Source organism: Tachysurus vachellii, chromosome 10, assembly GCF_030014155.1.
Source record: "Tachysurus vachellii isolate PV-2020 chromosome 10, HZAU_Pvac_v1, whole genome shotgun sequence".
In the NCBI taxonomy this organism is placed as follows: Eukaryota; Metazoa; Chordata; class Actinopteri; order Siluriformes; family Bagridae; genus Tachysurus; species Tachysurus vachellii.
In genome coordinates this window covers 22083100-22094712 of record NC_083469.1, presented here as the reverse complement: position 1 = coordinate 22094712, position 11613 = coordinate 22083100, and the positions used below count along the sequence as shown (strand labels likewise).

The 11613-nt window shown below is 38.5% G+C and overlaps 1 protein-coding gene across 1 annotated transcript; it reads left to right on the top strand.

Annotated features, from left to right (window-relative positions):
- The first annotated feature begins 5922 nt into the window (after positions 1-5922).
- On the top strand, positions 5923-8896 carry LOC132851926 (uncharacterized). Its single transcript, XM_060878906.1, has 4 exons — positions 5923-6372; positions 6595-6877; positions 7069-7697; positions 8851-8896. The coding sequence occupies exons 1-4, from the start codon at positions 6125-6127 to the stop codon at positions 8894-8896; spliced, it is 1206 nt and encodes a 401-aa protein (XP_060734889.1). The 5' UTR covers positions 5923-6124.
- Positions 8897-11613: the final 2717 nt, after the last annotated feature.

The window sequence follows — 11613 nt, the reverse complement described above, 5'->3', positions numbered from 1 at the left end:
ATAAATATAATGTTTATTTCCAGGCAGACAGCGGATTCTACTGAGCATGTGCAGTGTCTTATCACTCTTGCTTGTTGCTGATTGGAGCGATTGACGTCATTACAACTGACTCCATGTTTCCTCTTGTTGTAGCCCATGAATATCGTAACTAAACAGCTCTTATACATACTGTAGGATTAAACTTGTGTTCATTTGGAAGTTTGAGTACGGTGAAGCAGCCCCTGAGTATGAGGACTGTTGATACTGTAAAGGATAAAAAGAAAGAAAGAAATGTTGTGTGATTTTCACATCCGTCTGTCTTTATCCACAGCCTAGTCTCAGCATGGTCCAGCCACTAGCCTACACCTTTAGCCTGAGAGAGACACTCCTCATTAACGCTCTGTCCAGATGGCATATACTTAACGAATGAACTTTGTATGAGTTGGATGTATAAAGTGATAGAGTGGCTCCCGCTGTTACAATAAAATATATGTATCTCTGTGTTCGAAGAGAAAAAGGAAGCCTGTTAATCTGGACTTATAGCCTGGATGATCCTTAATAATGGACACAGGCTCTCTCTGCACTTACTTTTTATGTGATAATCATTGCAATACTTCTTGGTTTTCTGATTACCCTTAACTACACCACGCTTTGCTCAAACTAGCCAGTCATTGATTCCCTGGCACTCCTGATTGATCCTCCTGTGAGATTTTTTCCTCTAAAATAGTTTGTAAATGCAAGCCCAAAAATGCTCTCACACTTTTGGCACAACCCTCGTTCCCCAGTCTCCCTCTGTCTGCACTGTGCAAGCTGCCTCTTCTCAGGTAATTGCCTTGTCAGCGGAGTGGCAACATGCCTTGTCTGAGACCATTTGCATTCCTCTGTGTGAACATTTCCAGCAGTGCTCTAGGGTGAACATCCTCCACTTTGTTTAATACATTTCGGATGTGACTTCTGCAACCCTGCAGGCTCCGCCCCCTGCCACCTGTAACAAACTCACCAAGGTGTCAAACAAGATTAACAAAAATAACAGATCCCCAACCTTACTTTATGTAATAACCCTTAAATCTCCACAAATGCACTGGGGCACCTTGCCAACCCGCTCGAAGCAACACTAGGGTGTGTGGTGTTTCCAATTTATTTACTCATCCCACTACCTAACATACAACGACTAATGGATAAAAAGTGACAAGCTATCAGGAGAATCTGAATGCATAATTGATGCAAGGCATAAATTAATATGATTATGCAGCGATGGCTGTGGCTGCCAAGGAGCACGCAGGAGCTTAGAGGATGAAACATGGTTCCTATCTCCAGGGTTGATAAGCATCAGGGGTATTATCTTCAACCCCCCCCCGCAATGTTTTTTGTACAAGACCTGCCTCCTGTTCCTCTTTGTCTGCTTCAAAGCTCCTCTTTTCCGAACACGACTTACAGAAAGTGATGACGTCTACCCCTGAACTCTCCACAGAGAGCAGATAAGATGCTTGGTCACAGTCTCTTAAAATAGAATTCCACATGGGAGATTTTGACAAAGGATAATGGAGAAGTATTATATTAATTATAGTACCAGTACAACAGTACAGGAATAATCATGCACCTATCTCAAATCTAAAAAGTATGAAGTAATGATGAGTTAGAGTAAGGTATGTACTCATAAAAAAAAACCTTTAACCACAACACGAGTCTTATGAAGCCATGTGTGAATAATGACCACCTTAAATAGATAGTACACATTTGTTAGTTAATGCATTCATTAAAACATAATGAATAATCTCAATAAACTATGGTCTATAAGAAAGAATTTAAAGTGTTCACACGTAAAGGTGAAGAGGCTGAGATTCGGACCCAAGCCACCCAGAGCATGAACTAACATTACAGTGGGATTTGAAGAGAAATGGATGGAGAATGACGCATTAACTGTGTTTATTGCTAATGCATCTTTCTTTCATCTTTTCTTTGATAAGAAAAATCAATGCAAATAATGAAAGCAATCTGCATGAAGTATCTGATATTACAGATTAGATAAACAACTTGAAATTATGGCCGATTAAGTGGTCTTACAGAGCATGTTCGATCTGGTTTAGACTCACGTGCTAAATAATACATTAACTAACACACATGTACTAACGTACTTACTGTAAGGTGGTCATGAATTCATCAGACTCGCATCGTAGTTCAGGTTAAATCTTCGTTAATTTATTTACACTTACATTTGGCAGACACTCTTATAAAAAGCAACTTACATTTTATCTTATTTTATAGAACTGAGCAATTGAGGGTTAAGGGCCTTGATCAAGGGCCCAAGAGTGGCAGCTTCGTGCTCCTGGGATTCAGACTCACGACCCTCCGATCAGTGCCATAACCACTAAACCACCACATCCACCAGTTCATGATTAACACATGACTTAATTCACCATTAGTTCATATTTTAGTACATGATTATTCATGTTCTGTTGTACTGTTAACAAACTGTGCAGAATTAAATATTCATTATGCATCTACTCTCTTGAGAAAAGAAGGGCTTTCTAGAACCTCCTGGATTTCTAGCTCTGTCTAGACAGGCATCTTACCTTTTTATAAAGTTTACCTCAAAAGCGACACCACTTTGAAGCCTTATCTCTTGATGTGCTTAAAAGATGAAAGCTTTTAATTGAGAGCAAAGGTGTTTGCTTTTGTAATTACTGGGACGCCAAGCTGTGACTCAAATTACGATTCATAGCAACAGATGTGCTCTGAGATGCTGAATAAATATATGTGGAATCTTCCTCATCTGATAGAAGGGACTGCTCGGTGTCTGAGTGACCCTTTGGACTTTTTCCACCCAAAACCACGTTCTAATTTACATGTAATTTGAATAATAATAATAATAATAATAATAATAATAATAATAATAATAATAATAATAATAATAATACTTGGAGAGAGATTTGTTTTTTTTATTAATACACAGAGATTCAAATTGATTTGATCAGTGTGAACATATGTTTTCCTCATCAAGTGCAATCATTTAATGTACATGGGCCTGTAAATTTTAAGGTGATTCCAAAAAAACACAGAAAGAAAGAAAAGTAAATAAATGACGTTTGATTCGGATGCAAACGCCTGCCAGGAGGGTATTATCCATAAGCAGTGTCCCTGACTGGGACACCAGATTTTTCATTTTAAGCCAGTAATCTCAGCTGAGAGGGACGTCAAATGGGATCAGCGAGGTCTTTTCTGTCACGCCTCTGTAGACTCCGCGTGCCAGCAGAAAAGCCTCGTCCACAGCACGGGACACCTTTAATAATTCATAAACAAGAGCATCCAACAAAACTGCACCTGGAATTCTGCCAAATTTCTTTGGTCATGTTGAGAATAACAGATTTTAAACACACACAAATACACACATAATACACTAATACACACGCAAACAAACAAACATACATACTCAAATACACACATAATACACTAATACACATGCAAACAAACAAACAAACACACAAATACACATAATACACTAATACACACGAAACAATCAATCTCACACACACAAATACACATAATACACTAATACACACGCAAACAAACAAACAAACAAACAAACACACAAATACACATAATACACTAATAAACATGAAACAAACACACACAAATACACATAATACACTAATACACACGAAACAATCAATCTCACACACACAAATACACATAATACACTAATACACAAGCAAACAAACAAACAAACAAACACACAAATACACATAATACACTAATAAACATGAAACAAACACACACAAATACACATAATACACTAATACACACGAAACAATCAATCTCACACACACAAATACCCATAATACACTAATACACAAGCAAACAAACAAACAAACAAACACACACAAATACACATACAGTAATGCACTAATACACACGCAAAGAAACACACACATAATACACTAATACACATGCAAACAAACAAACAAACACACAAATACACATAATACACTAATACACATGAAACAAATACACATAATACACTAATACACACGAAACAATCAATCTCACACACAAATACACATAATACACTAATACACACGCAAACAAACAAACAAACAAACACACAAATACACATAATACACTAATAAACATGAAACAAACACACACAAATACACATAATACACTAATACACACGAAACAATCAATCTCACACACACAAATACCCATAATACACTAATACACAAGCAAACAAACAAACAAACAAACACACACAAATACACATACAGTAATGCACTAATACACACGCAAAGAAACACACACATAATACACTAATACACATGCAAACAAACAAACAAACACACACACACACAAATACACATAATACACTAATACACACACAAACAAACAAACATACACACACATAATGCACTAATACACATGCAAACAAACAAACACACACATAATACACTAATACACATGCAAACAAACAAACACACACATAATACACTAATACACATGCAAACAAACAAACAAACACACACACACACACACAAATACACATAATACACTAATACACATGCAAACAAACAAACAAACACACACACACACACAAATACACATAATACACTAATACACATGCAAACAAATGAACAAACACACACACAAATACACATAATACACTAATAGACATACACAAACAAACACACAAATACACATACATATAATACACTAATACACATACACAAACACATAATACACTAATACACATACACAAACACATAATACACTAATACTCACAAACAAACCATAAACCTGGACTCTACAAAGCTTTTAATCTTTACATAGGTTTTTTTATGGTATGTTACTAAATGTGTGAAGGTAAGTGAGGAGTGCTGACTATGTCTCTGTGATGCAGCTTACACACCAATAATGTCAGGTTAAGTGACACCAGCATCCTTTTGTCCATACACTATTTAGCAAGCTCAATCTGTGGCTCGGAGTAATCCACGACTGCCAGCTCAGTGCATTCATCGAGTTCAGGTGGCTGCTCGTCCTCATATGCTCGTGTGTTACACTGTCAAGAAGAAAGCAAGAACCTGAACGAGAGAGCATGCTCCTGCCAGAATGAAGCCACTGCCAAAAAGCACAGATGCCGAGGCTGGTAGGCACTTTAATCAATGCTATTTATATCATAGTGACATACGTAAGAAAACAAGCCGAGTGTGTCTGTTAAGTGGCTGCTGTTGTGTGTGCCAGCTTCTTTTCTCTGTCTTCCTACCTCTCTCTCTCTCTCTCTCTCTCTCTCTCTCTCACACACACACACACACACACAGACACACACACATGTTTGCGCAGATTACTACATTTTACACATGTGTGTAAGATAAACATCTGTCTAAGATAACAAATAGAAAATAAGAACCATTTAGAAGAAAAATGAAGTTCAAACATTTGACCTTGCTCTGACCTTGACCCTGTTTGCATCAATTCCAAAATCCAATCAGATCATCTGCTGGTTACAATGAAAATTCCCCTTAATTCCTACAAACGTTCAACCACTTACTCTCTGCTCTAGGGACAATCAGATAAAAAGCAGACGGACAGCCCGAACATCACTCGGCTGAATAATAAAAGCTCAAAATTAGCAGAATAATCTGCAGAATAATCTAAGACTTTTTGAAGCTTGAGATTAGTAAAATGTCCAACAATGTTAATAATCATGTATTGGGTTTGTGGTGCTGCTATAATATGAAACACTTAATACTTTTGCCTATATTCAAGATATTACAGTTTTTGCCCATTGCTTGCACACTAAATCCGAATGCTTAGACCAAAGCCTCAATGCCTAAATTTCTTGTAGCATATGCTTAAACACAGTGTAACCATAGCTGAAACACATTGTCAACTTTTCACTTTGTTTGCAATTCTGTAGCACACTTATTACGAAACACTACACACGTTTTCTTACATTAGACACATTTTTCAAAAAAGAAATCACCTGTTATCATTGGGAAAACACTCTGTTCAAAATGCAAAACTCATCTGGCAATTATAGGCACTTACATACACACCTGAAAACACTTGTACAGAAAACAGAACACCAATCGGTCTGAGCCTTAGCACTACAAATAGGCCTCAGGTAAGACATTCTGAGAACTTTGCAAGCATGGAGGCAATGCGAGTAAGAGTAAGAGGAGGACAAAGAGAGAGAGGAGTTGGACGTGGACGTGGACGTGGAAGAGGACAAAGACGAGGACCAGTGCGGAGACGTGTATCGGATGACATCAGGGCTACTCTGGTGGACCATGTCATAAATCATGGCTTATCCATGAGGGAGGCTGGGCAAAGAGTCCACCCTAACCTCAGTCGCTACACAGTAGCATCGATAATAAGAACATTCCGACTGGAGAACAGGTATATCTTCAAGTTTCTGCTCCAGTCTGTACCTACTGTATGTGTCACATGATTCTGTATCATATTACAGTATTACTGTAAAGTACTATTCAAAAATGAGTAGTGTTGTGAAGTATATGTAAAGGAGTATCATTGTGATGTTACAGTACTGTGTACAGTTTGAAAGTACAGTATTTGAAAAAGAACATAACCAATGACATCTTGTGGTGGCATTTTTTACAGAATGGTTGGGCTACCTCCTCGAGGTGGAAGGGAACGTCTCTTTATTCAAGAACAAGAGCTTGCCATCGTTCAAATGGTGCAAGAAAATAACGCAATCCGACTTCGTGAGTTGCAACAGCGCATAATTGCAGATAGAATGGTATTCAACAATATCAACAGGGTCAGCATTTCTACAATAAGTCGCATCCTACAGAAACATAACTTCAGAATGAAGCAGCTGTACAGGGTGCCATTTGAGAGGAACAGTGTCAGGGTCAAGGATCTGCGCCATGATTATGTGCAGGTATGTGTCACTTTACTTTACTTACTATATATTGTGATGTGGGAATGAGGGTTTATGCTGCCACCTGCTCTGTCTGTATCTTGTAGTTTTTGTCTATACTAACCCAACCCAGCCCCTACTTGTGTAAAAATGTAGACATTGTAGTTACTGTATGTGTTTTCAGTAACACTATTCAATATTTTCTGTTACAGACAGTTTTGGATTTTGATGCCGCCGAACAGCCACATGAGTTCATCTATGTGGATGAGGCAGGCTTTAATCTGGCCAAAACCAGGCGTCGAGGCCGTAACATAGTTGGACAAAGGGCTGTTGTAAATGTCCCTGGGCAACGTTGGGGAAATATCACCTTGTGTGCTGCAATTAGTGTCCAAGGAGTCCTGCATCATCATGCCACTCTAGGTCCCTACAATACAGGACAGACCATTGTATTTCTAGATGCACTACATGCAGTTGTACAGGACAAACCACAGCAGCCCAGGTTTGTTGTCATCTGGGATAATGTTAGTTTCCACCGGGCTGCTCTGGTCCAAGATTGCTTCACCAACCATAACAATTTTACACCTTTATACCTGCCCCCTTACAGCCCCTTTCTAAATGCAATCGAGGAATTATTTTCAGCATGGCGGTGGAAAGTCTATGATCGGCAACCACACGCCCGCATGCCTCTTCTGCAAGCAATGGAAGAGGCATGTGGAGACATTGAGGTGGGATCCATCCAAGGGTGGATTAGGCACACAAGACGATATTTTCCCCGATGCCTAGCCCGCGAGGACATCGCCTGTGATGTCGACGATGTCTTGTGGCCAGATCCAAACAGAAGGCGGGATCCATATGACCCCCCCAGGCCCCCACCACACACATACACGTGCACACACACAAAACAAGTGTGTTTTTTTCCCCACAATAGCAGTGTATCCAGTATTTGTTTTGTTTTTTACTTTTGTTTTGTTGCTAATTGTCATGACTTGTGATTCTATTTTTCTTTATTTTATTAAGAATGTTTTTTCTGTAAAAACTCTTGTTTGATTACTGAATACATTTAAACAAATCAATCTTTAAATAAATCTACTTTTGAGTTTTACAAAAGACTGAGTCTAAGAAAATTACAATATAAATAAAAACACAAAGACTGCAGTGTTTTATATAAAGCGCATCAGTGTGTTGCTGGTGATATGAAAGAGTAATTCAAATGGTGCTTGTGTGTATGGTTTTGTTACAAGAATTTCATTTTTAGAGAGGAGTGTTAAGTTTTGAATGCAGTGTTTCATTTTGGCATAGATGTGAGTTGTTAATCTCCATATGCTATGTCTGATTGGCTTGCGTGTAGAGTTTTGACATAATGAGCCAAATTCTGCAAAAAGTGTGTAAGCATTAGGCAAAAACTGTAAGATGTCTTTTTTTGTAGTGGAGCAGTAAAGCAGGATGGATTATGAAAGAAAATCTGCCGAATGTTGAGAGATGTGATTTTGTTGACTCTTATCGAGAGCTGCCCCTGGATCATTTTACCCAATTTAAACTGAAGTAACAAGGTGTGCTCATTGATTACATAAGAGTAAGCAGGTAAACAATACAGCATGCTGTCCTCTATCGCTGTGAGGCTGCAGCATCATTCTAGCCTGTTTCACATTATTTCAGGGGTTTAAAGCTCTACAGTCAAGCCCATGTCATGGTGTTTCAGCTCTATAATGGGAACTGCTCTAGGAACCATAATGGAGCAAGACTGCTCCTTTCTTTACTCAATCTATTTGCTATCATACCGCAGCGTACTGCACAGGCTGAAACGTGACACCCTCGTTCAGCCTCCGGCATTCCCGCAGGAGCCCCCCAACACTCTTTCTCAAGTTTCAGCTCAAGAGAGAAATAAAAATCAATAAACAATCTGAAGTTCTCAGAAAACATTTTTTTTTTGTATTGAATGAATATACAAGCTCTGTGTCACAACTCGACGTGAAGGCTGTGTTCCTTACTCTCAGGTGTACTTTTGCAAAAGGTGTGATCACTTTTCTCAACAATCTATAACAACAAATAAAGGAACAGAACAACAATCATGAATTAAATAAACACGAAACATGAATTTAGTTTAGAACTAGACATGAATTAAATAAAGAGGTTTATTAAAGAAACATGTATGGAATTAATTTCTATAAATGACAGAAATAAATAAATATTATAAAAGTATTAAGATTAGATTAGATTCGATTAGATTAGATTAGATTAGATTAGATTAGATTAGATTAGATTAGATTAGATTAGACTATTGTGTTTCTTATCTGATGAGGAGTGTGGATGAATGAATCTGTCAGATGCACACTTCCTTCCTGTTCCCCTAAAACCCTCAGTGCTCAGAGAAGTGACGTTTAGGAAGATGGCAGTGATTTAATGGTAAAATACCTGTCTAATTTTCTCTCATTTCAAATAAATCAGAGTGAAGAGTGTTTGTGTTTCCACTTTCTTTACACACATCGAAAATGTTTACAGAGACTTTGTTCTTTGGGTTTATATGTTTTAGTGTGTCTTCCTTTATCTATTTCTAATTTGTGATCACCTGCTCTGGATTTAGTCAGATTCAGATTCTTGTTCTTCAGATATTATTTAATTAGATTTGTCGGTTCAACGCTGTGTTTAGTTTTGACGTGTGTAGTTTGGTTTGGGATTTAATTTAATAATTTTTCTTCTTTAAATCTCATTCAAATTTATTTAGTCTGGATTTGGGGCAATTTGGGGGTGTGTTTCAGTGTGAGTGTTTGTGGGTAATTTTGAATGTGTGTTTGTTTGGATGCGTGTTTGGGTATTTTGTATTTGGATGTGTTCTGGGGTATTTTTTGGATGTGTGTTTTTTGGTATTGTTTGGATGTGTGTCTGGCTATTTCTTGATGTGTGTTTGGGTATTTTTGGATTTGTGTTTGGGTATTTGTTTGGATGTGTGTTTGGGTATTTGTTTGGATGTGTGTTTGGGTATTTGTTTGGATGTGTTTGGGTATTTGTTTGGATGTGTTTGGGTATTTTTGGATGTGTGTTTGGGTATTTTTGGATGTGTGTTTGGGTATTTTTGGATTTGTGTTTGGGTATTTGTTTGGATGTGTGTTTGGGTATTTGTTTGGATGTGTGTTTGGGTATTTGTTTGGATGTGTTTGGGTATTTGTTTGGATGTGTTTGGGTATTTTTGGATGTGTGTCTGGCCCTAAAATGAGCTACAGCCTCTTGTTCTCATTTTGTATAATGATGAACTCATGTAATCCTGTTGTACTTCTTCTGTTGAGTTTCTGCACAGACAATACTACTAAAGTATGTAATATATCTGAGATAATATTCTTTTCCGGAGTTCTCTGTTGTCTCACGGAGAGGGATAAAAGCAGAGGGGAGAAACGAGACACACGTTGGGCGACTTCCCTGAGGGGTTTCGTCTGTCTGAACATCTTAACATTATGTTTGGGGGCTACAACTGTCGCTCTGTGTTGACCTCAGCTATGGGGATGAAGAGAGCCCGTGTCCAGCCTCAGCTGTGACTGATACACACTGACAGACCTAACTGTGCTGCTGGTGTGAATGTATGTGTGTGTGTCCATGTCCGTGTGTGTGTATGTGGTTGTGTGTGTGTGTTTGTGTGTGTGTTTGTGTGTGTATGTGTATGTGTCCGTGTGTGTGCGTGTGTGTGTGTGTGTGTGTGTATGTGTGTGTGTGTGTGTGTATGTGTCCGTGTGTGTGTGTGTGTGTGTGTGTGTGTGTGTGTGTGTCTGTGTGTGTGTATGTGTCCGTGTGTGTGTGTATGTGTGTGTGTGTGTGTGTGTGTGTGTGTGTGTGTGTGTGTGTGTGTGCGTGTGTGTGTGATTAAGCATGTTACCCACGTCACTGTAGCTCCCTGTGACATCACTCACATGCTCTGCGGGTTTGCCTTCTCACTCGCACTACCTAGTTTAGTCCTGACAAAACCAGTATACACATACACACATAGAAGCATTATTATAGTTTGTTTTTCTGTCTTTATAAGGATCTTCCACTGACATAATTATTAAATCAGTTAATTAATACTTTGCCTAAACCTAACCTTAACCTTAACCTTAACCTCACTAGTCAAAAGAAATCCTGGTCAGGGTCATGGGGAATCCAGAGACTGTCCCAGTAACATTCAGACGAACATGAGAAAATTCACACTGAATGGAATAACAATACTGTACTTCTCAGGGTACCAATCACACACATGCACACGCACACACACACAAACATACACACACACACACACACGTATTTGTTTATGTGATATAGGATGTTTTTTGGTGTGTGTCTTGTTGTGTGTTTTTAAATGTGAGTTTGCGTATGTGTTTTGGTGTGTAATCTCTGTATAATTCCCTCTCTCTCTCTCTCTCTCTCTCTCTCTCTCTCTCCCTCTCTCTCTCTCTCTCTCTCAGTTGGAAATCACCCACTGCTGCTGAGAATGAACCCACATGAACAGCCTAAAGATACATGAGATTGCTGTGGATAGCACCACTTAGAAACCACGGAGATGGGTTTAGCGTACAATTGCTTTGATAGCTTGTGAACTGCCACAAACGGTTGGCACTCAAGTGTTTATCAGTGAACAGCTGATAACTTCAACAAAATAGATTCACTTTTTAACTTAACCATATAGTGTACAGTTTTAAAAGAGAAATGACTTATAATCTCACTCTCTAGTGTCACCCAGATGAGGATGTGTTCTCTGTGGAGCCTCTTTGGCACCACTAAGCTGCCCTTGTTTG